The 26,479-nt window shown below is 37.8% G+C and overlaps 1 protein-coding gene across 3 annotated transcripts in view; it reads left to right on the forward strand.

Annotated features, from left to right (window-relative positions):
• Positions 1-26,479, forward strand: part of RFC1 (replication factor C (activator 1) 1, 145kDa) — a 77,968-nt gene that overhangs the window by 29,447 nt on the left and 22,042 nt on the right. For 2 of the 3 annotated variants that reach the window (XM_010833574.1, XM_010833573.1), the window contains exons 6-12: positions 12,372-12,604; positions 13,511-13,588; positions 17,392-17,469; positions 19,078-19,165; positions 20,515-20,786; positions 23,211-23,318; positions 26,302-26,479. In XM_010833574.1, the coding sequence (XP_010831876.1) occupies positions 12,372-12,604; positions 13,511-13,588; positions 17,392-17,469; positions 19,078-19,165; positions 20,515-20,786; positions 23,211-23,318; positions 26,302-26,479 (1,035 nt within the window). Of the gene's footprint in view, positions 1-11,825; positions 11,845-12,371; positions 12,605-13,510; positions 13,589-17,391; positions 17,470-19,077; positions 19,166-20,514; positions 20,787-23,210; positions 23,319-26,301 lie in introns of those variants that run through there. The other variant, XM_010833575.1, reaches the window with a different exon arrangement.

Genomic DNA, 26,479 nt, shown 5'->3' on the forward strand with positions numbered 1-26,479 from the left:
ATTCTGTCATCTATTTCTAAAATTTTAAATTTGAATATTTTTATTGAATAATATTAAATTCTTTGGACTCCTCTGGTGGTCCAGTGGCTAAGACTCCACACTCACAATGCAGGGGGCCGGGGTTTGATTCCTGATCTGTAACTAGATCCCACATGCTGCAACTAAGAGTTCGCATGCTGCACCTAAAGAGCCCATATATCCTAAGACCTGGTGCAGCCAAATAAATATTTTAAAAATGTTAAATTCTCACTAATTTATTTATTTAACAAATGTGATGGTTCACCATATATGCCCAGCCATGTACTGGACAATCTATAAAACAGATAAGAGAATAAAGTTCTGTCCTATTTTCAAGGGCTTATAAACTATCAGGTTATCTCTTTTAAATAATAAAAATTGTAATATAAGGAAACAATTAACAGTGATAGAAATATCTTCCAAGGATATTTGGGCATGAGAGAAATTGCTTTTATTTCGGAGGTTCAGGAAGCATTTCCTGGGAGAGAGATTCAATTTGTAAACTTTAATAGATTTACTTAAACTAGATTGTTACTACCTAGTATTGTGTTATAGCTTGTATTTTCTTAATTATAGTGTCATCTGTGTAGGAATCTCTTACTCTACTTGAAACCCCTGTGTCCACAGTGAAAGGCAGGGGGAGCGCGACCATAATAATGTTAACATATGTTTTGTCTCGTATGGTATTGTAAATTTTTTTCAAAGCAGTGTTTTACAGACTTCATGAACAGAATAACATTATTATATGGCTTTTATTTTTTATCTGTCTCATTGATCTTTAAAACTACCTTATATTCAGGGCTGATTTACCTTAGGAAAACTTACTTTCGAAAGAATCAACTTTCAAACCATTACACAAACCTTCACTGTGGATGAATTCTGTAGTTCTTTGGAGGTCCCCATCCACTTTTTTTTTTTTTTTTTTTCATATCATCTGATTTCATATCTTCCAATTTGATGAACCTATCTATGTACATTTTCTGGATCATAGTAAAATGCAGGAGATACAGGTTCAATCCCTGGCTCAAGAAGATCCCCTGGAGTAGGAGATGGCAACCCTCTGTAGTAATCTTACCTGGAGAATTCCATGGGTAGAGGAGCCTGGTGGGCTGTAGTCCATGGGCCAGAAAGAGTTGGACATTACTGAGTGAGCGCACGTGTGCACACACACAAAGAAACCTTTTCCAAAATGGACATGATCCATTATCAGCACCCTGGATACAGCTTTTCAATTTCTTTTGAATAGCTGTTCAATTATTTATGAATTTCAGAAACCACTGTTACTTATCTTGTATTTCTCCATTTTGCCATAAATCAGTACTTCTCAATCAAGGGTGATTTTGCCTCCCAGGGGAACTTTGGCATATCTCGAGTGCTATTTTTGGTTATCACAACTGGTGGATCCTGTAGCATCCCCTTGGTAGAGGCCAGAGACATTATTAAACATCCTACAATGCAAAATGTCAATAATGCAGAGGTTAAAAACCCTGCCATGGCCTATCAGAAGACAGTTTTGGTAGATTCTTTGTTGAAATCCAGACATCCCTGTTTCTAGTATTCTTATCTACTAGTCCTGTACCTCAAGGAATAAATGATGGCTTAGGCCAGTGTAGTTTAGTGTCAGTGAGTCCTCTGCTTCTATTAAATACTTTTTTTTGTTTTAGTTTTTTAATTGATGTGTGGTTGATCTGCAGTGTTGTGTTAATATCTGCTGTACAGCAAAGTAGTTCAGTTATACATATATGCACATTCTTTTTCATATTTTTTCCATCACAGTATGTTGATTATAGTTCCCTGTGCTATACAGTAGGACCTTGTTGCTTATCCATTCTATATATCATAGTTTGCGTCTGCTAACCCCAAACTCCCAGTGAAGCCCTTCTCCACCTCTGTCCCCTTTGGCAACCACAAGTTTATTCTCTGTAAGTCTGTTTCTGTTCTGTAGATAAGTTCATTTGTGATATATTTTAGATTCCACATGTAGGTTGTATCATACAGTATTTGTCTTTTTCTTTTTGACTTCACTTAGTATGATAATCTGTAGTTGCGACCATATGGCTGCAGATGGCATTATTTTATTCCTTTTCATGGCTGAGTAGTATTCCATTGTATGTATGTACCATGTCTCCTTTATCCATTCATCTGTCAGTGGGCATTTAGGTCGTTTCCATGTCTTGGCTATTGTGCATACTGCTGCTTTGAGCGTTGGGTGGGGATGGGGGTGTGAATGTATCTTTTTGAGTTATAATTTTGTCTGGATATATGCCCAGGAGTGAGATTGCTGGGTCATGTGGTAGTTCTGGCTTTTTAGTTTTTTGAGTAACCTCAATACTGTTTTCCATATTGGCTGCACGAGCTCACATTCCTACCACAGTGTACAAGCGTCCCCTTTTCTCCACCCCCTCTCCAGTATTTGTTATTTGTAGACTTTTTAATGATGGCCATTCTGACTCGTGTGAGGTGGTATCTCATTGTGGTTTTGATTTGCATTTTTGTAATAATTTGCAGTGTGGAGCATCTTTTCATGTGCCTGTTGTTTTAGTTGCCAAGTTGTGTCCAGCTCTTTTGTGACCCCATGGACTATATTGCCTGCCAGGCTCCTCTGCCCATGGGATTTCCCAGGCAAGAATACTAGAGTCGGCTGCCGTTTGCTTCTCCAGGGGATCTTCCCAGTTCCGGCATTGAACCTGCATCTCCTGCATTCACAGGCGGATTCTTTACCACTGAGCCGCCAGGAAGGCCTGCATGTGCCTGTTGGCCATCTGTAAATACTCTTCTTTTGAACTATTCTTGATATTGATGCATAGAATTGTCACCAAACCTTTTTGGTTCTATTGTAGTTGGGGATTTGCCTTTTTCGTTTTGAAATTAGGACTCCAGTTCTACTCTTTAATCTTTAGAGACTTCTTCCATTTTATGTCATGATTCACAGGTCACTGATACCCTTTAGTAATTTTTATTCACAGATTTATTTTGACTAAAGCATCATTATAAGAGCTCAATGCTTTTTTAAAAATATGAATTTATTTATTTTAATTGGAGGCTAACTACTTTACAATATTGTATAGATGCTTTCTTGAAATATTTTTTGCCTACTTTGCCCTTTATTCCTCTTTCAATATTTGACCTAAAAAACTTTAGTGGCATATGGAGAGGGAGAATTTAAAAGGACATACTGAATAGTGAAGCACTAGAGTATCTGGAATGATCATTTGTCTGAAGCAGCTCTGAAAGTGAGCAGACTGTTGGTTGTTATCGTGACATGTATTTTGTTGTCAGGCACTTGTGAAACTAGGAGAGATACAGGATTGTATTCCAAAACGCTAAGTAGGATTATGTTATGAAAATGTCAGCAAGTACTAATAAAACAATATACGGTGATTTATGCTTAAGTGTTACACCGAAACCACAGTCGTTCCGTTCTCTCACATGCAGGGACTTGGAATGTGAATGGAAGTGGGGAAGTGCGTTGTTGAACCACTCCCTAAACGCTTCTGGTCAGTCAGGTTTCCTTCTATAACTGGTTTCATGCCTTAGAAGCTCTGGAAAATGTACCTGTGGCCAGTTGTCCAAGCCTTCCCTTCCCTAACTCCAAACCTCCTTTTTCTTTTCCTGAGAGATGCAGTGGAGATGGAGGAAGGAGGCCAGTAAGTAGTAAAGTATTCCACTGTCTTCTCCTGTATTGTGCTTTCTTAGTAATTGAAACCAGCTGTGACTTTCCATGGACTGTTATTCCTGCTGTGGTGGGGACTCTGTGGTAGATAACATCACAGCACAAGTCAGTGCTTTTATCTCTTAGTGATAAATATCATTGCTTACCTACCTCACTCTATACCTCATGGATTATTAAATATTTTTATTCTTAAGATATAACTGACTCCATTTGATTGTAAGAGGATTTATTAGTAAAGAATCATGATATCTTTAATTTTTTGATTAAAGATGGTCAGTCTTAGTTTTATTTCATTATACTGAGAGCTGTCTGATTTACCACAGAGTATCTGATTCTCACACTCCATAAGTTTTGCAGAGGTGGTATGTGTAATTTATCTTCTATCCACTTAATTGACAGATATTTATTGAAGATTTGAAATATGCATGAACCTTTCTCTTTGTCTATAACCAAAGTTACAGTTGGGATTTTTAACTCACGGAGGTATTAAAAAAGCACTTAGTAGAGAAAAGCTCTAAAGACTCAGATTCCCTTTTTAGCTTTTGACTTGTTGCAAAATAAATTATTATAAATCTCTGTAACCAGATTCTCTAGCATGGTCTCCATTAATTTGGTTTCTGTGTGTTTCACACTGAAGGAAAAAAATCAGAATCCCAGACTCTGAGCAGTAGGAACGTCAGAATTAGATTTTTTTAGAGAGCTGCACATTATTTTTTTGCTGTTTTATTTGTTACCCTTTTAAATAAATGAATGTATCTAACTCAGAGTGGCAAAGCAATCTTCTTTCCTAGGCAGTTTCTCTGCTGTGTGTTGGATAATGCTAGTTTACGTGGTGACTGTTACCATGTTTGAAGTTATGTTGTATATAAATAAAAATAAATGGTGTTTTTCAAAGGAGTCAAATATCCTGGGGGGAGATTCTGAGTGTTCAATTGCCAAATTTTCAAGTAGGTCACAGAAATTTGACTTAGATTTATTTATCACTACTTTATTATAAGTTTCTGGGAAGAAGAGAACACAATTTTGCCTTTGGCTTCTGACAAGGCAGAACAAATTTAGGTTCATTAGAAAACAAGAATAAATGTTAAAAAAAGGAAAACAACCATAACTTTGGCATGTTTCATCCCTATACACTGTGTAGAATTGTAAAATACTTATTTTACGTGAGGTTGGTCATAACAACACCTGTTAAATGATGGTCTTTGTCAAGCAGCTAGTTGCATTGTTCTAATCCCTGGCCTTTTTTGCCTTCTAGAACTTCATAATATTTTGGTACAGCTTTTGAAATATCTAGGAGGAGCCGTGGGCTGCTGTCCATGGGGTTGCACAGAGTTGGACACGACTGAAGCGACTTGGCATGCACGCATGCATTGGAGAAGGAAATGGCAACCCACTCCAGTATTCTTGCCTGGAAAATCCCATGGACGGAGGAGCCTGGTAGGCTGCAGCCCATGGGGTCGCAAAGAGTTGGACACGACTGAGTGTCTTCCCTTTCACTTTTCACTTTCATGCATTGGAGAAGGAAATGGCAACCCACTCCAGTGTTCTTGCCTGGAGAATCCTAGGGACGGGGGTGCCTGGTGGGCTGCTGTCTGTGGGGTCACACGGAGTCAGACACGACTGAAGTGACTTAGCAGCAGCAGCAGCAGGGCCAAAAGAGTTTTAGGGGTCTTTCCAGGTGGCATTAGTGGTAAAGAATCCACCTGCCAGTGCAGGAGACAGAAAAGGTGCAAGTTCAATTCCTGGATCGGGAAGATCCCCTGGAATAGGAAATGGCACTCCACTTCAGTATTCTTGCCTGGAAAATCCCATGGGCAGAGGAGCCTGGTGGTCTACAGTCCATGGGGTCGCAAAGAGTTGGATAAGACTGAGCACGTGAGCTCAAAGGGATTTTAAGCTGGCTAGTTCAGAAGTCATAAGATAGAGCAGGACTGCTGCTTTGTTCAGGTTTTCTGGTGTTACCAAGGCAAGGTGACAGCATGCTCTCAGATATGCCTGTGACTTTTTCAGTGTTTACTTTGATGAAATCCTCTCTAAGAAACACAGGATCGTGAATTTGCGTTTTGGTGTTAGTTTTCCCCACACAACTATAAAGACTATGGAGAAGTGCACAAATCACAAGGCACTAAATAAGTGTTAAATCAAACGTTAATTTTTTTTTCTTCTTGCATAACTGTATTTCACTAGAATTGCTCCTGCTTTCCAGGCGCCTGAAGAACCATTTTTTAGTGTGTGGTTAGTAGAGAAAAAGGAACTTTGATACAGTTTCTTCTTAGTACAATGAAAACATACTTGATATTTCATGTGGAATATTTGTTTATTTTTTTCTTGAGAATTACATTTTAGTATTTATGAAAGTGTTTATAAAATTATGTTTGTGTTTAGGTATAATATAATTTTGGAATCTATAGCTTGAAGATATTTTTAATTTTAAGTCCGTGTATTCTAAGCCAAAATTTCAGAGAGGGACTCTATTACCCTCTACCATTGTAAAGAGATCTCTAGTAGAGAAGGCTGTGAAAAGAAACTATTTTAGGAATGATGTTTAAGGCTAACTTAAAAGAACAAAGTAATACATTTTTGGTTTTCCATGAACCTGTTATATGATTGGGCTTCCCTGGTGGATCAGACAGTAAAAAAAATTTGCTTGCAATGCGGGAGACCTGAGTTTTTGATCCTTGGGTCGGGAAGATCCCCTGGAGAAGGGAATGGTATTTTTGCCTGGAGAATTCCACGGACAGAGGAGCCTGGCAGGCAAGCTACAGTCCATGGGGTCGCAGAGATTCAGATACAACTGCGCAACTAACACTTTCATTTTCATTATATGATTAGATCACAATTTATATAGCCCTTCCAGTTTTAAATACTTTTGTTGCTTACATTTTTATGTTCTCAATAGTGTGATGAATATATTTGTATATAAATATTTGTCAGCACCTCTGATTCACTCTAAGAATTACTATGCTAAATGTTATGAACTTCTTTGCCAAATTGCTTTCTAGAAAAGTTGTGCTAGTTTACACTTTCATAGTTAGTGTTTATATTAGTACATACTTATCACATTCTCACCAGTACTGAGTATGGAAGCTACAAAATCTATGTGACCATTCACAGATTCTCAGAATTATAGATGGAAAGTCTGAAGAGTTTGTCTGGTCCAACATTTTATGGAGGAGGATAGTGAGTCTCAGATAATTAATTAAAATAAGTTGAAGTCAGGTTAGAATTTTAGTTTTCTGGATTTCTTATTCAGTATTGTTTTTATCAGAGAATACTGCTTTATTATTTATTGAATGTTTATTATAGCATGATGAGTTGCTATACTGGGCAGTTTGATTTTTAAAAATCTAATCTTCCTAGTAACTCAAATGGTGAGTCGTTTGAAACTGTTTTACCATTTGTAGGGAAGAGGAGCTAAAGAGGAAAATGAGAGCAGTCTTCAAATGCTGAATGTGAGAAAAGGAAAATAGGTAGAATTCACAGGGAAATATTTTGGCTTAATGTAAGGAAGAACTCTCCTAAAGAGTACAGTAGTGCTATTCACTAAAGAAAGAGGAGGCTGTGTTGAGTTTCCCTGCTCTATTTTGAAAGTGTTTAAGCCAATTCTGTGTTTGCCAGGAATGTGGAAAGCACATTCAGTACATGTGGAGTCCATCTATTGACTAAGAAAACTAGTTGACTAAAAGTAGTGGATTCTAAAGAATGTGGTAGAGTACCTGGCATGAAGTTGAATGCCCAATAATGATAGCTATTATAAATTTTTATTATGTCATATATTAGATGGATACCATGTAGTCCCTGAAGCTAGTGACAGAATAAGCAGAGATGTTAATAAGTAATGAAAGAAGTAGCAAAGAAAAATGGGGAGAGAAGCTAAAGCCAAACCTTTCTGTCTCAGAAAGCCAAAGGGACAGTTTCTAGGAGATAAGTCGATTTGTTGTAAATATTAGATGTAGGTTAAAAAGAAAGACAAATATAAAGATGAAAAACATACAATGAAAGAAATTAAAACCACCCATAATTCCCAATCTAGAGATAAAAGTTGCTAACATTTTATTCTTTTCAGATCTTTGAACATGAATTTAAAAGCATAAGTGAGTAGATTTAGGTATATCACTAAACGTCTTGTTGTATCTCTTTTATCACTTAAACATAAGCATATCTTGATGTCAGTAAATATGTATATGCACTGTAATTTTCTGTCGAAGCATAGAATCCATTACAGGACTGAACATAATAGTAGATATTCTGGTAATTTGTTTTCCCACTTTATAAACAGTGTTCGCTTACCTCTGTCTTTGGTGCCAGTTCATAGCTGAGGCTGTCTTTTTTGCCTCAATTGTATTCCTCTTTTATTTAGTTATTATTTTCGGCTGCCCTGGGTCCTTGTTGCTGCACAAGCTTTCTGTAGTTGCGGTGAGCATGGGCTCCTCTCTAGTTGCGACGCGTGGGCTGCTTGTGGTGGTGGCTTCTCTTGTGGCAGAGCACGGGCTCTGGAGCGTGGGCTCAGAAGCTGTAGCACATAGACTTAGTGCTCTTTGGCATGGGGAATCTTGCCCGGCCAGTGATCAAACCCATCTCCCTTGCACTGGCAGGTGGATTATTAACCACTGGACCAGGGAAGTTCCAGTCCTTTAATTTTTTTTTTATCTATTCTTACCCTCTTGCAGTCTGTTCTTTATACTTTTGAATGGACAAATGCCATGACAAGCATTTTTGAACATACATCTTTGTATGTTTTTTGTTTGTTTGTTTATTTGTTTTTTGGCTGCAGCATGTGGGATCTTAGTTGCCTAACCGGAAGTGAACCCACGGCCCCTGCAGTGAAAGCATGGCATCTGAACCACTGGATCCCCAGGGAAGTCTGTTTTGTTTTTAGACTAATTAGTTAGAGGTGGAATTGCTGGGTCCGACTAATGGGTATGCATAGTTGAGATTTTGATATATATTGCAGGTTTGCCCCCCATAAAGGTTTTTTAAAGTTTACTATTTTTAAATACCAGAAAATCCTTTTGCATATATGAAGGTCCCATTTCCCTATACCCTTGCCAACAATCTTTTTAATCTGATAGTCTTAGAAATTCTGGATTTCACTAAATTTCATACTAGTCTGTTACCTGTGAATATTTATGAGATTGCTAGAGAAAGGGTTAAGCTAGGGATTGCAAATATCGCTAATACCGTTGTTTCCTTTTCTGGGGTAGCAGTGGCTGATCTGGTCTGAATTAATTCCTTAAGGACAGTTATAATATTTGGTATACAAATGAAGTTCTTGAGTGAAGGGGGAAGAACTATAACAGAAAAACATAGTGCTTAACTTGATCCATTCAGTTCCAAGATTTTCTGTCATACTGCTTGTACACATGGGTGGATGTAGTGAAAATTAAATGTTACTGCCTTTGACATTTTTAAAGTGAGGGAAAAACTAGTAGAGGACTGTCATTTCGTAAATACAATTTAATTTATTTTTCTCCATTAAATGAGTCCTTCCTCCCCAAAAGTACAGTTGTTGAACTTAAACCAAGTAAAAATTATAAAATTTAATAAGCTCTCAGATATGATTGGAAGTCTTGTATATACTAGCTATGCTCTTAATTTTGCACTTATGGCCTAAGGAGATGTATTGGATGTCCACACCTAGGAGCTTCCAGGTTTGTTGTTTTCTTATTTTTATTAAAGCTAGATATCAGTGATGTTGTTTTGAATCTTCTCTTAGAGGCATTTTGTGCAATTTGTTTTGGCTGCTAAGGGAGAGTAGTTGCTGAACACCAATGGTTTGCCTGTGCTGCACCTTAACTGAGTGTAGGGATTTAAAATCGACAAACAAGAAATTATTAAAAAAATTGATTGGGTTGCTATAACCGTTCATTTTGTTGTTATCTTAGAAGGAGAGAAGTTTCAGATTATATTCTCTGTGGTTACTAGGACTGCTGTGGGTGATCTGCGTGGCTGTTGTACCTACGTGGAATGGGGATAATGTCACCTAGACTTTGCAAAACCGTCTGAATAAGATGGCAGGGAAAAGTGAAGGACTGATTGTCATGTAGGGAGAACAGATATATGAGAGACTGAATTTAGTCTGTTGACTCTTGTCAACACATGGTTAAACTGAAATCCAGCAAGTGTATCAAACCTTGCATGTGCTTAGAAGGATTGAGCGAATTTTAAATTTAATCTTGAAGGTAGATTGGCTATAGCTGAAGCTAAGTAAAACGAGTATGTTTTAATTAAAATCTTTGGTTGCAGGTTAAGAAGAAAACCTAGCTTGTGAGCAAAATGGAATTTATTAGGTCATTGTTGAGTCTCATTGAATGTAAGAATAAACCTTTAGCACCTTAGTTTAAACATGTGAGTTCAGCAAAACGATTAAGGGTAAGATTGGGTCCACCTTGTTCAAGTGCCCATTCCTTGTCCAGTTTGTGATGGCACAGAATATGTGCATGGGTACTGAGCTGCTTTAGTTGTGTCTGACTCTTTGTGACCCTATGGATTGTAGCCCACTAGGCTCCTCTGTCCATGGGATTCTCCAGGCAAGAATACTGGAGTGGGTTGCCATGCCTTCCTCCAGGGGATCTTCCCGACCCAGGGATTGAACCCGAGTCTGGTATTCTCCGCATTGGCAGGTTCTTTACCACTAGTGCCACCTGGGAAGCCCTACGGAATATGGAACCATCTAATAAATATATCTGTGGTTATAGGAGGCCATTGGGATGTCAAGTGGGGTGTAAGTCCTTAGGGAACATGGACTTGTAGTGAGCTGAATGGGCATTCTCTGAGATGTCTGTTATATTTTTGCTTTATATAGTGGATTACTTTTTATATTTAGTACTCAGAAACCTTTAAGAGTTATTTATTGCATTGTTTATAGTTTCATTTTAATATAAATAGAGAATAAGACTAAATCCTTTTTGATTTTTATATATCTTAGGCACTTTTTATGTTTGAGATGGCAGCACCTAGGAATAGCATAGTTCCTGCCATATAACACCCTTAGCAAATACTAGTGGTTGAATGAGTACTAGAGAGGAAGCAAGGCTCATTCGTAGGTGGCCTTGAATAACAAACTTACAGAGTGAACACTCGCTCCTCCAGAGTGACCTGGCAACTGCCTTTTAGATTTTTCTTTTCATTGGATTTCTTTTTTTTTTATTAGGCCAAAGTGAAAAGCCTTTATCTTGTGAATCACTGAACCAAACAAAGAGAGTTTACTGAGGTCCTTTTGAGGTGCATTTTTTGGGGTCTCTAGTTATGTATTGTCACGCATGCTTATAAAGACTTTTAAAGCCAAATGTTCGATGAAAACATTTTAGAAACATAAAATGTAGCACAGCAAAGTGTTTAAAGTCTTCAGTGGTTAGATATTGCTAGATATTCCACCTTCAAAGTGTAGCTGTACTCTGCCTCTTCCCACCTCTGCAGCTACCACCCTAATCCAAGGCTTCAAATTTCCTCTGTAACTGTGCAGAACAGCTTCCTAAATGGGCTCCCTGCATTCACTTTTATCCCTTGATATTGTGTAATCCAAAGGACATGACTTAACTTGGATTACTCACAGCTCTGCTGAAAATTCTCCGTATTGCATAGGAACCTGGAATGTTAGGTCCATGAATCAAAGTAAATTGGATGTGGTCAAGCAGGAGATGGCAAGTGTGAACATTGACATTTTAGGAATCAGTGAACTAAAAATGGATAGGAATGGGCAAGTTTAATTCAGATGACCATTATATCTACTACTGTGGGCAAGAATCCCTTAGAAGAAATGGAGTAGTCCTCAAGTCATCAGAGGTGTCCAAAATGCTGTACTTGGGTGCAATCTCAAAAGAGAATGATCTCAGTTCCATTCAGCATCATAATAATCCAAGTGTATGTCCCAGCCACTGATGCTGAAGAAATTAAAGTTGAATGGTTCTGTAAAGACCGACAACACCTTCTAGAACTAACACCAAAAAAAAGTTGTCCTTTTCATCATAAGGGATTGGAATGCAAAAGTAGGAAGTCAAGAGTTACCTGGGTAACAGTCAAATTTGGCCTTGGAGTGCAGAATGAAGCAGGGCAAAGGTTAGGAGAATTTTGCCAAGAGAACGCACTGTTCATAGCAAACACCCTCTTCCAACAACATGAGAGGTGACTTTATACATGGACATCACCAGATGGTCAGTACCGAAATCGGATTGTTTCTACTACCCTATCTAAAAGAGAACCCTTCATCCACTGTCTATCTTTCATTCTGTTTTACTTTTCTTCATAGCACTTATAACTTGATGGCATATGTTTGTATCTATTTCCTCTTCTAGGTGCCAAGCTTTATAGGGGCAGGAATTTTGTCTTTTTAAAAAAATTTATTTATTTTTAACTGAAGGATAATTGCATGGAATTTTGTCTGTCTTATTCACTCCTGTATCCTCAGTGCCTTGCACGTAATGGACACTCAGTAAATATTTGTTGACTACGTGAATAAATACACATGTTTATGTACTCTGGGGAGTCAGTGGGGGATATGGTGTATTACAGACCTAGCGCTGGTAAATGTGAGGGTGACTTGAATTTAGGAGATAGCAAGAAAAAAAGTCATTAGCATCCCATAGCATGTATATGTTTTTTAGAAAGTTGGTGGAAATGGTTGTTTTTGTAGTTAGAATTGATGTTTTATCAAACCACATTTGGTTATGTTTCGTTTAAGATGAAGACGATGACTTTGTGTGTAAGAAGACAGCCTCTAAATTAAAAGAAAATGGAGGATCTACAAATAGTTATCTTGGAGCATCAAACATGAAAAAGAATGAGGAAAACACTAAGACCAAGAATAAGCCTTTGTCACCAATAAAACTTACCCCCACATCAGTGCTTGATTATTTTGGAACTGGAAGCGTCCAAAGATCAGATAAGAAGATGGTGGCAAGCAGAAGAAAAGAGGTGAGTGTTGTTCACGCAGGCAAGAATGTTCAGGATTTGTCCCCGTTCACTGTTGTTAATAAGAGGTGAAATGTGAATTTTATAAATAGATCAACATTTTATTGATGAAAATAATTTTCCTATGGGTAAAAGGTGTGGATGCTGTTTTGGAGAATGAAGAAATTGGCATATCACACACTGAAGCTTCTAATATTTGAAAGTGGGAAAAGATCATTTAAATCATGAGAATAAATTGTAATTCTTAGTGTTTAAATACTCAGAATGTAAACTAATTTTACCATTAACCTCAGCTAGACAAAACTGTACAACATAATTGTTCCCAAGTGAGGTCATGAATACGTAACTTAGAATAGAGCCCACCCATTCTGTACATTTGACCTTTCAGGCTGATGGTTGGATTTATTTTTTTTGGACACTTAGGAAACAGAAATACAGATAAGTAAAGTAGTTCCCTGCATGGAAACCTGGCACGTGGTGTGTGTGTGTTGATTTCACTAGTGCCTCCATAAGACAGTGTAATCTCTCTCACTGTTGGTTTGCCAGTGTTGGGCTATTTCTGGAGTCAAGACATTAGATAGTATTTTGGGGATATTTCTTTTGAATATTTCAATAGAATATGTGAGAATCATCTGTCTGTAGGATATTTGCTCATTAGGAAATTGAATGTGATCATGGAGTAGATGTGAACATAATTTTTTGGCTGATGCTGCGTTGAGACTATATTTATCTCCCATTGGTGTATTGGGTTAGCCAAAAAGTTCATTCAGGTTTTTCCATACGGTTTTACAGAAAACCCAAACGAACTTGTTGGCCAACCCAATATTTATTCATCTATGTTTAAAAAAAAGCACCTTATTTTGAACTTAAGGTTTATGCTATTCTTGCTTGATTTTCTTTGAAATATAGCCTTCACAAAATGCAGATGATTCCAGATTAAATGATGAAGCCATCGCCAAGCAATTACAACTTGATGAAGATGCAGAGGTATTGGCATTTTCATTAGATAGTCGTAATCATTGGAGTTGTCACTATTTAGTCTACTCAGGAGATAGAGTAGTCTTATTTTGAATTGAGCCTCATTCTAAGAGTTATGTGTAAAATAAGTTAAGATCTAAAACTATATGAAAACCTAAGTTTATATAAAAGATAAATGATGAGAGCAGAGGATAATTGTTTAAAGATTTATTATTAGATTTCTTTGAATGGAAGCTTCCTTTAGTATAATTAAAATAATTTAACTTGGTCATATCTCTTTTCACTATGGACAATCTCATCTACTTCTGTGGCCTTAAGTAGTATGCATATGTTAGTGATTCCCTAAATCTGCCTTCATTCAGAGTACTGTTTGTAGTAAACCTGTTCCATTCATTTAATAAGTGTTCACTGAGCACTTACTGTGGCACACTTCTAGTTGTTAAGGCTACTGCAGTTAAAAAAAAAAAATGTCATTATAAATGCTATGAGGACAAGTAAAGGGATAGCTGCTTTTGGGGGCAATCAATCCCTGGTGGCTCAGATGGTAAAGCGTCTGCCTGTGATGCGGGAGACCGGGGTTCGATCCCTGGGTTGGGAAGATCTCCTGGAGAAGGAAACGGCAACCCAGCCCACTCCAGTACTCTTGCCTGGAGAATCCCATGGACAGAGGAGCCTGGTAGGCTACAGTCCACGGGGTCACAAAGAGTCTGACATGACTGAGCGACTTCACTTTCACTTTCACTGGGGTTATTTAAATAAGAGGTTGGGAAACCCCTCTGAGGGAGTGACATTGGGGCATAAATTTAAGTGGTAAGCTTCCCTCCACTTGGAGGAAGATTTCCTCTAAACAGAGAAAAGCAGGTGCAAGCCTCCTGAGGTAGAAATGTTTGAGCTTGATGACTTTGAAAGAAATAGCAGCAAATCTTGTTAAGTCATGACTGGTCTTTGGTACCTACCAGAAGGACTTGGGATGGAAAGGAGTCTGGATTTTAGTGTCTGTGAGATGAGAAGCCATTGGAGTACTGAATAGAGAAATGACATGACTTGATGGATCTTAAAAGAAAATTATTTGGGCTGCTATGAAGGTAATAAACCATGGTGGGGCAAAATCAGATCAGTTTGGAGACTGTTAGAGTGGGTGGGGGGCAAGAGACAATGTTGGCTTGTACCAGGGTGGTGGTAATGGAAGAGGTGGTGAGAAGTGGTCACAATCTGTATGTGCTTTTTGAAGATACAACCTTCAAGTTGTTGCTGATAGATTGAATGTAAGGTATGAGGGAAAGAGAAGATTCAAAGATAACTCCATGTTTTTTTTGGCTTGAGCAACTAGGTGAATGGTGTTATCATTTATAAAGACTGGAACATTGATACAGGGAAGTCAAGAAATCTGTTTTGCTCAGAAATGCCTGATAGGCTTCCAGATGGAGATGCAGAGTGGGTAGTTGGTAGAGGAATCTGGAGCTCAGGGGAGAGGTCTAAGCTGAAGATACTTATTTGGGATCAGCAGCATTTGAATGGTATTAAAACCAGTGTAACTAGATGAGATCATGGAGAGAATGTAAACAGGAAAGAAGTGTCAGAATTGAGCGCTGGGCCACTGTTAACAGTGAGAGGTCAGGAAGAGGAGGAGGATCAAGCAGAGGAGATTTACCAAAGTGGCTAGGGAAGTGGAGCAATCAGGAAAGCTTGGTATTTTACGGGAGCCAAGTGAAGAAGGTTATTTCAAGGACAAGTGTTCATCTCTGTCAGAGGCTCCAGACCTTGGTGCCTGTTGTTTGAACCCTCTTCCTATTTGTTAGCTTAAATGTCGCTTTCTCATATTCCCTAAACTATGTAAGAAATCCCTTCTGTGTACTTTACTGAACCCCCTGTACCTACTGTTAACATTTAAATGTCTTCTTAAATTGCTATTTAAATGTCTTCCTGTATGTCGACTTTAAACTCTACGTACCAGGGGTGTTTATGTCACAGCTATCGTACATCAGCGCCCGTTTTAGTGCTTGGCAAGGAAGAGGCTCTTGATAGCAGTTGTTGTGAGAGAGCAGTATTCCAGTCTTCTGCAGTGTATGTTGCTGTTCACGTTTTATTGATTTGGCAGTTTATAGATTGTGTTTTCAAAATCTTTTTCCATCTTACTGTCTATACTGAATTTTATAAACTACGTACAGGTATCCATGTGACTCAGGGTAGCACACATGGCCTAGGTAAAACTGTGGAGTGAGTTTTAGGGTCCTGACTTCTTATCTGTCCCAGATGCTGAAGGCTTACCCTATCCTTTCCATACCAGGTGTGGCGCTTTGTATCACAATCTGCTATTTTCCCATTTCTGTCACATTCTTTCAGAATCTTGTTTGGGTAATTTATTAGTCTATGAAGGACTTTCAGGGTGTTAATAACTGACTGATGCCGTCCTTCTTAATTATCCCTCTAAGAGCTTCTGTTTTCCTCCCCTCCCCTTCACTTTCACCTTTTTGTTTATTCATTTAGTGAATGTGTGCCCAGAATCTAACGTGCAAGTCAGTATGTTAAACACTATCTGCTATGATAAACATTATATTAAAATATAAGACTTTGGATCACATAATACCATAATTACCAATAATGAATTTCTAATGGAAGTATTTAAGTTTCTTCTGAAACAATTAGAATCCAGTTTATTAGAAGTATACTACTACATAGTGTGAAATTTTAGAAAAATGATGTAAAGTTCAACCTTTACATTTACATCCTTGCAGGACCACTAGAAGTTTAGAGTTTGGAGGAACTTTATATGATGAAGTTTGTTTGTTTGTTTGTTTGTTTTAGAAATTAGATGTGTAGTTCAGTTATGGTAAAGAAATGCTAGGCAACAGAGAGCATACTGATGTGCGCCTGTCTGGCTTGCTCATAGTTCTGTGTAACTTGAGTTAATTCATTTTATAAACAAGAGGAGACTTGGTTACTGAGTTCTTACCAGGCTTATACCAGTTTGCAAATCTTTTCTTTTGGATTGGTTTTGAGGTCCTTTCCTTTGTTTGAATAAGGTATTGTATTAGGCCATTTTATCAAGGAGCATAAATTTATAATGAGAAATATAATCTGTTTCCACACATTCTCTTCTAGAAGAGTTCCATTTAATTCAAAGTAAAAATAGTAATATTTGGAAATAACAGCATGGTAACTAGAATGTCTGTGTGTTATATTAGCATGTTAGGAAAACTTCTGGTATAATGACTTAAATTTTCAGAAGTTAAAACAGAGAAATTACTACTGTGTTGTATACCTTAAACTAGTATAAAATTGTTAAGTCTGCTATACTTCAGTTAAAAAAAAAGAACAGATACAGTTGAGTTAGTCATTGAAAATAGAAGTTTGATGATATTAGTGATAGTTGCATTGTATGTATCTTACTGTCATGTGCAAAGGAACTATATAATTTTCTTGATTTATTTAGTTTTTTGTGTCCCCACCCAGGCTATTGCTTTTTGCGTTAGGATAATGATTCTCTTCTGAGCCCTTCTTAGAGTTTAGAATAAATAGAAATGAGAGATCTGTAAGTATTGCATTGGGACCATTAAGAAAAAGCTAAAGACTTGGATCTTTATGCTCAGATCCATCTATCTTGCCTGCAAAATTAACAAAATATGTTCTGCAATCTAATTTGGCTTAGCAAAGCAAACCTGTGATACTTAACTTCTAAGTGAAAAAATGTCATAGTTACTTTCTAGAAAATCTTTTTCTAGTTTCTTTTAAGTATCACGAACTGAACATTTTAAAGCTTTTTATTTATAAAAAGAAAAAAAAGCACCTCACTGTGTTGACACTTTTTATAGCTGGAGAGACAACTGCATGAAGATGAAGAGTTTGCCAGAACGTTGGCCATGTTGGATGAAGAACCCAAGGCCAAAAAGGTAGTGTTTTACCGGCTCTTTGCATTCTGAATGTACAATACAGATCAGTGTTTCCTTTCAGACCTTTGTATCCTAGGCTTTGGAGATATAACCATGAATAACTCTTCTATCAGATCAGATCAGATCAGTCGTTCAGTCATGTCCTACTCTTTGCGACCCCATGAATTGCAGCACGCCAGGCCTCCCTGTCCATCACCAACTCCTGGAGTTCACTCAGACTCATGTCCATCGAGTCATCCAGCCATCTCATCCTCTGTCGTCCCCTTCTCCTCTTGCCCCCAATCCCTCCCAGCATCAGAGTCTTTTCCAATGAGTCAACTCTTCGCATGAGGTGGCCAAAGTACTGGAGTTTCAGCTTTAGCATCATTCCTTCCAAAGAAATCCCAGGGCTGATCTCCTTCAGAATGGACTGGTTGGGTCTCCTTGCAGTCCAAGGGACTCTCAAGAGTCTTCTCCAACACCACAATTCCAAAGCATCAATTCTTCAGTGCCCAGCCTTCTTCACAGTCCAGCTCTCACATCCATACATGACCACAGGAAAAACCATAGCCTTGACTAGACGAACTTTTGTTGTCTTCTAGAGAGATGCTTAAAATTATTTCAGTTAATGAAAATGTTTTTGGGGAAGCTCATTGAGAAACTTATTCTTCCTAAAGGAAGATCGATAGGACCAAAGCTAATCAGAACCCTTCTTCACAAAAAAACAAATTGTAACTTTGGCTTTCTGTCCCAAAGAGGTTCTTATGTACTTCTTCAGAGAATAACACTGATAAATAAACATTTCAATGGAATCTAAAGTTTAATAACTATAATATTAATTACTGTCTTTTTAAAAGCATAATTTGTTGTTTGTAGCTAGCTAACTTTAAGATCTGTATTAGGACAGTCTCAAATAGTGAGTATTTTGGGGAATCTCTGAAAGCATCAAGGTTTTTTTCTTTAAGCACTTGATCTCCAAAAATTAGCCTTATTTCTGTTGAATCACACTCTGTTAATATTGTCAGTATCAATCTGACCGTTTTAAGAGATATTACAGCAGGCAGATGTAAGGCAGTATAGGGAATGGTGGAGACTTTATCATTAGAAAAGCCTTATTATTTCATCTAAAGACATTCAAATTGAAAATACTGCATCATACACCCCAATTGTGACCTTTCTGCAAAATGGAGTTTTGAAGAGCAGTGGAGAGAATGGACATTTTTTTCTTTTTTGAGAAAGTACTCTGTTTTTCTTTTGAGCTTTAGATTGTTGTTAGTCTTTTGGGTTAGATTTTAGTTTTTAACTGCATGATGTGCTAACAGTTTGAGAATTGAGATGAAAGCAGCAGAAACAAGGCTTTCATTTTCAGAGTCACAAGTGGGGAACAACTGGGATAGTTTTTTTTAGGTCTGTTTTTATACTCTTTCATCTGTTTCCTTATCTGTAAAATTGAAAGTAATTAAACATGTTTCATCTGCCCCAGAAATTTTGTGTAAGAATGAATGAAAATTTATTGCATTGTTTTGCTACTTTGGAGGATGACCCTTAATCTTTGGTTGATTTTAACAACATACTTTGTGGTAAAAGTTTTCCTGTTGTCGCATTTGACGCTTTTTTACATTTTCTTAGGCTGAAAAGGATGCAGAAGAAAGAGAGACATTTTCATCTGTACAAGTCAATTTATGTAAAGCAGAGAAACCTAAATATCCTCATAAAGGTAAAACTAGCAGAACAAAGTAAGCCAGAACATTTATCTTTATAGAAGAAACTTCATGTAACCTTTTGTTTAAACATTTGTTCAATAATTGCCTGGTATTCTTTTTTTTTTAATTAACTTATTTTAATTGGAGGATAATTACTTTACAATATTGTGATGGTTTTGCTATACATCAGTATAAATCAGCCATAGGTATACATGTGTCTCCTCCATCCTGAGGAGCACCCCCCACCTCCCTCTCCACCCCATCCCTCTAGATTGTCACAGAGCACCTGTGTGACAGGTGCCTGTCACATGGTGATGGGTTTGGGTGCTCTGCTTCATATGTCAAACTTGCACTGGTTATTTGTTTTACATATGGTAATGTATGTTTCAATGCTATTCTCTCAAATCATCCCACCCTTGTCCTCTCCCACTGAGTCCAAAAGTCTCTTCTTTACATCTGTGTTTCCTTTGCTGCCTTGTATATAGGATCATTGGTACCATCTTCTAGATTGTATACAATTAATATACAGTATTTGTCTTTCTCTTTCTGACTTCCTTTACTCTGTATAATAATTGCCTGGTATTCTTAGGTTGACATTATTTCATAGTACTGGAGCATGTTCTACTTAGATGCTTGGCAAACTGTGTGGTTGTTAGCTGGTACAGAATGCCTGTCTGCTCTGTAATTGTTGTTTGGGTTCATGTTAATTTCCAAGTGTAGTGCAAGTGTGTGGACTTCAATACATGAAGACAAAAGACTAGATGTTTCAAGCTTATATAGTTGAATCGTCATCGTCCAGGTCATCTGAAGCTCTTCTGCTAGTTGTCTGTAGGTTTTAGTTTTTTTTCAGTTGTCCAGATATCTAAGCATGTGCTAGTGGTTAGATGTTAATAGCTGGGCTTAATCTTATAAGTATTAATGTGTCTGTTCATATAATTTTAGTCTTGAAATCCCAGGATTCTTTCAGACTTTATTACAAGCAGAATTTTTATGTGACAGGATATTCTAATTAGTAACTTTTCTCTGTGAATTTTGAATCATTGAAGTTTATCTGTGGAATACAGTCCATGTTCTCAGATGTAGTTTACCATTTCATTTCAATTAATGAATAATTTATAGTTAAAAAGGCAGGTCTCTTATTTTGAACTGGTTACACAAAGAAGTAATATACAAATATTTAATTAAAAAAATGTTTTGTATAAACTTAAGAACTAAAATTTTAATGTGAATGTTATGAAGTCACCATATAACATCATGTCCTACTAAGATTATTCTGTTGAAAAATGAAAAAATAGTCTTGATATTGGGTATCATTTTGCAAAAACAACATTTATAATCCTTTCTTTCTTCCTCATAAAAACAGAACAATTTTCAGATGAAAGAAAGAACTTCAGCCCTAAGAAGCAAACTAAGTGTGAAGGTTCAAGACAATCCCAGCAACGTTCCAGGTCATCAGCTCATAAAACAGGAGAAACTTCTCCAAAAGCCAGTTCTAAGCTGGCACTTTTGAAAAAAAAAGAAGAGAGTTCTAATAAAGAAACAGAGTCTATGGCCTCAAAAAGAAAAGAAAATGTTATTGAGTTAAAAGAGACAAGAACTCCTAAGAAAATGAAAAGTTCTCCAGCTAAAAAAGAGGTAGACATTTTTGAAAAGGGTATCATTGAGGGGGTTGTGTGTTGATCTGGTTTGTTTTTAAGTTTTGTCTCTAACTTTATAAGGCATTATAGTATCTTAAAGATACTCTCTTATTTAAAGATGCTGCTGCACAATATAGGTTATTATTAATAATATAGCTAAATAAGCCCGTATGTATTGAGGGTTAATGTGTATCAGATACTGTGCTCATACAGGTGATATGTCATTTAATCTTCACACAAGAGATATTTACTTTTATTATTCAACTTTTGAAGATGATAAAACAGGCTGAAAGGGTTTAAGTAGCTTTCCCAAGATCATCTGGTTGAGTACATGGCAGAGTCATTTTGAACTCAGGTCCTCTAAGGCCAGTAAAAAGTAATGTAATATTGTGGCTCTGAACACAGACTCTGGAGCCAGTTTTGGATCATAGTCCTGCCACTGGGCAGATATGTGACCTCGGTCTGGTTACTTCCCCTCTCTCTGCTTTGGTTTCTTCATTTGTAAAATTGGGATAATAATAGTATGCAATGAGATAATGTGTATAATCGCTTGGAACAGTGCCTGGTACATAATACATGCTATATAAATTTTGGCTATTATTATTATTAAAATAACTTATTTGGAATTATCCTGAATGTATGCCTTTTTGCTCCTGTTTAACAGGAGCAAATCATTTTCAGAGGGATAAACAGTGAAGGAATGCAGAATGACTTTTAGAAGTTTTTTTGTTTTCATATATATTTGAGAATTGTTTCTTAGAGTCTGCAGTTTGAAACCACCTTATTAGGATCATAAGAGAAGCTACTGTTCCTTCAAGCCTCTTTGGCACTTGCAGTTAAAAGCAGAATATTATCTATTTTAAGTGCTCATCACCATTATTTTTTAGTGAAAAACTGAAATGCTGAATGATTTCTAGATGCTTTTGTTTTTGGTCAGTGCTAATAAATATGCTTAAGGGGACAATTAACTTTTTGGTCTCAGATTTTTCTTCACAAAGTACTTAGCTGGAGAATGAATATTTTTCTTCAGACACACTAAACATGTTCAGTTTATAGACGCTTGTCTATTTTTATTAAAGCAGAATAATTTAAAAATGATACTGTTGCTATTCACCTTATTTTTCAAAGTTGAAATAGAAATGACTCAGAGAACTTAAGTAGTTTTGGGAACATGAAAGTCGGTTTTATAAATTCAGTCTATCTCAGTCAAATAATTTTGACTTCACAAATGAATGTGCTTTAGATTTCTTTTATAATTTGTTTATAATTCAGTTATTTTTTCACAGAATTATTATAAATGATTTTCCCATTTTGGCATGCATTGTACTTTCCTGTGACACTAGTTAAAAATATGATTTCCTCGGGCATGTGGTCTGGGCAGGTGTATTTCAACAAGCTTCTGAGATGATATGGTTGCATACCACCATTTGAGAACCACTGATAAAAAGTAGGATTAGAGTCTAGGATTAGCCTATAGCCTATGGCACAATTAACTCAAAACCAAAGCAACTTATTTTCTTTTGTTGATTAAATCATTTGTTTGTATAAAAGTGGCATTTTGTCTACTCTCAGAGGACTTTGAGGTGGCTTACAAGTTAAAAATAATGTAAAATTAGGAAGTGGAAAAAATGACAAAGATCATTCTTGTAGTAGTTCTTAATTATCTAAGATGTTCTTCCCCCAAATGTACACATGCTGGTTATACCTCCTATCTCTGGGTCAAAAACTTGGAGTGCATCCAGGGATTACAGTTTAAAAGATTTCCCCAGTACTTTCTGAGAGACACCCATGGTCAGATCCCTTGAGAGAAGCAGAATAGGAGAGATTAGACCCAGAAGGGAGAGTGGTGGCATACAGAATGTGTCTGCTTTTTGGAGTATAGCTCGCTTCTCATTTGAGCCAGGTGTTTATATAAAGCCATTAATTCTCAGACTGTAGTGCCTATTTCCCCAGGAGTACAGGGGATAAGTTATATTAAGGGTATTCAGAGCCATTGGCTAAAATAGTATATTTTCTTCTGTGATCGTTTACTTGGGAAAAAATTAATTTTTCCACTGAAATACACATGATATATTATGGAATAGCATTTAAAATTCACATGAATTTTTGAAATAAAACACATCTTTTTGTTTTGTGGCTTGGGGCTAGCAGCTTGGCTTGTATGCTCAGTCTACCCTGAGGTTTGTGCCTTTAGAGAGAGTTGCAGGGTTTAAGAAGGGCTTATGACAGGGCTGTGTGTAAGCCTGGCGTGTGTAGATCGGGACGTACCTATGTGGTTGAAAATGTTAGTATCAGGATCAAGCACCGAAGTGACTTACTGTTTATTTATTGATAAGTATTTTTATTTATTTTTTGATATGTATTTTTAATTTTGTAAGAATTTTGCATGACTTTATTCATTTTTCTTTCCGTCTCCCCAAAGTCTGTAAGTCCTGATGAGGCTGAAAAGAGACGCACTAATTATCAAGCTTACCGAAGCTACTTAAATCGAGAAGGTCCCAAAGCTCTGGGCTCCAAAGAAATACCAAAGGTAAGAACACTGAGAGGGTGTTTCAAGGCCTCTGGTCTATGGGTCCATGTATGTATTCACTATGTCTACAGTAGCAGAGAATTAATAATTAAAAATGAGCAGGGCTTCCCTGGTGGCTCAGTGGTAAAGAATCTGCCTGCCAAAGCAGGAGACATAGGTTCGACCCCTGGTCCAGGAAGATCCCACGTGCCGTGGAATAGCTAAGCCCGTGCGCTGCAGCTACTGAGCCTGTGCTCTAGAGCCTGAACCCTCAACTGCTGAGCCCATGTGCTGTAGCTGCTAAAGCCTGCGTGCCCTAGAGCCAGTACTCTGCAACAGAAGTCACTGCAGTGAGAAGCCCTCACACTGCAAGTAGAAAGTAGCCCCCGCTCACCACAAGAAAAAGCCCACACAGCAACAGACCCAGCACAGCCAAAAGTAAATAAATAAAAAAGAACAGGAAAACATTAGTCACCATCTTTACAAATTAGGATATAGGATACGGCAGTCACAAGACTAATGCTTTTTGCCTTCATTGTACTTAATTATTATAATTGTGATACGTGCCATAAGGGAAAAAGCAGAGATTCTTTTAGGGAATCTGGTCCTTAAGTGGAGTTGTGGGTGGGGGAACAGTATGACCAGGTTTGCATTTCAGGCTGAGCACTCTTGGCTGCTAAATATAGAGTGCAGTGGAGGGAGGGGGGAATAAATGCAGGCAGATCAATTAGCAGGGATGGTGAGAAATGATAGAGACTTGTCTAGAGTAGTAGCAGTGACCAGGCTGAGAAGTGAAGTAGCTTCAATGAAAAAGGAAAATCTATAGGACGTGGTGGTAATTGGGAGTGGGAACCGAGAAAGAATGAGCATGGGGTGATTTCCTCGTTACTGGCATGAGCATCTGTGGGTGGATGCTCATGCCGCTGGAGGCAGAGCAGATTTGGGGAGATGATAATGAGTTCATTGTGACCATGCTGTGCTTTAGATGTATGCAAGGTAGCCAGGTGGGAATATTCAGTGGACAGGAGGACTGGAGCTCAGAACAGAAGTCACGATGGGATGCAAAAGATTGGGCATTATTGGCGTGTAGAAAATGTTTAAAGGACTTGATGTCACCTGGCAAACAAGGACAGAATGAGAAGAGACCTTGGACCTAGCTTCCTCATGAAGTGGAGGAGGGTGAAACACAGAAACAGACGGAGGAGCAGCAGCCCCAGATAGAGGAGAGAAACCTGGTAAAGGTGGTATCACAGTAGCAAAGGGAGGAGAGAGTTTTAAAAAAACATTGAGGAGACTGAAAATTGTCCATTGCGTTCAGTAATGTGAATGATCCGTAGTGATCTAAGCAAAAGTTTTGATAGAATGATGGAGGCAGAACCTGGTGGAAGTGGGTTGAAGAGTGAGTGGGAGGAGATGAAATGGAGGCAGCATAAGTAGATGATGTTGGTTGTGAAGGGGAGAGGAGAGAGAGGACTTCTAGCTATAATGGGAGGTGGCTTTAGGGGGAAAATGTGAGCGTCTTTAAGGTTTGTTGCTGTTCAGTTGCTCAGTCACATCTGATTCTTTTGTGACCCCGTAGGCTGTAGCCTATCAGGCTCCTCTGTCCATGGGATTGCCCAGGCAGGAACACCGGAGCCAGTTGCTGTTCCCTACTCCAGGGGATCTACCCAGACCAGGGATTGAACTGTCATCTCTGTAATTGGCAGGCAGGTTCTTTACCACTGAGTCAGATACTTAAAGCATGTTTTTTTTGATCATGGAATTGATCTATCAGAAAGGGAGAGATTGAAGATATCCCAGAAAGAGAAGGATAATCAAAGGTACTATGAGGTTTCTGAGAATGTAGAAGGGCAGGGGATTCAGAACACAGATGGAGGTGTAGTTCCCATAATAAAGAGGGGCAGAGGATGAGCCAGAAGGGGCTAGTGGGCTGTGTAGGAGGCTGGAGGAAGATACCAGGCTTGCCTCCTGTATGAAAGATAAAAAAGCTTCTGCTTGAGAGGACTTGAGCCAAAGTGGTGTTCTTAGGGGGTGGCCAGGTTTCAGTGAAAGCAAGGCCATGGATGGAATATTGGAGAAGAGGTTGAGAATATTGGGTGGTTTGCTGGTCCTGCAATGAGAGTTCGAGAATGAAAGAGCGTGGTAGGGAGATCCACAAGGTCGTTTCAATCCTAGAGTCATAGGGACCTTGAGATGTTGTTAGTCAAACCTTTTCTCTCCAAACAGACTTACTACACTCCCCCTACCCTCCCAGCAACAGTTCTTCACCTGGATGGTGAAGGATTGAGCTTGTATTGAGGCAGTCTTTGAATTTTGCTTAGCTGCTTCTTTGCAAGCATGTTTTAAGTCTATGTTGATCTCAATCCTCTTTTCAAAAGTAATAAGTAACTTGGAATGACATATATTTTTCCTTTTGCTTGGGGTTATACCATATTGAACCATTGTGAAAGTAAAAAAAAATCTATACCTGTACACAGTTCCAATTAAGATTAAATGTCTTTCCATCTAGCCTTCTTTTGCCGAGTGTCTTTTGTCTTATCAGATTAACTTTTCAATCAAGAGATGGTATGATAGGGTAAGAGCTCAAACCTGTGTAGTTTTTTTCAGAATTGAAACTTTTTTTAGCAGAAGCAAGATATTCTGTAGGTGCATTACATCTGGTTGCTTACTTAAAGTTACACAAGTTAACTAGTGGTTTAAATATTTTTTAAACAGTGAGGATAGTATGAATGGATAATTTTAATAAGGTTTCCTAACCATACTGAACATACATTTTTTTTGTTGCTGGTTTTATAAGCTTGTTAAATGTTAACCTACATAAGAATTTCTCAGGATTTAATTTCAGTTTCTGCGTATTGACTGTAAATTTCCTGCAGATTTTTTCATGCTGAGATTATTTATGATGTCAAATGAGAAAAATCAACTTCCTGCAGTATTGATGCCAAATATTTCTTTGGAAAGCTACCATGTAATTTCCTCTCTGCTTGAACATTTTGGTTTTTAGGGAGCTGAAAATTGCTTGGAAGGCCTTACGTTTGTAATCACAGGAGTGCTGGAGTCCATTGAACGAGATGAGGCCAAGTCTCTAATTGAGCGTTATGGGGGAAAAGTGACAGGAAATGTCAGCAAGAAAACCAACTACCTGGTCATGGGTCGTGACAGTGGCCAATCCAAGAGTGACA

The sequence above is a fragment of the Bison bison genome, unplaced genomic scaffold (genome assembly GCF_000754665.1).
Source record: "Bison bison bison isolate TAMUID 2011002044 unplaced genomic scaffold, Bison_UMD1.0 scf7180017863790, whole genome shotgun sequence".
In the NCBI taxonomy this organism is placed as follows: Eukaryota; Metazoa; Chordata; class Mammalia; order Artiodactyla; family Bovidae; genus Bison; species Bison bison.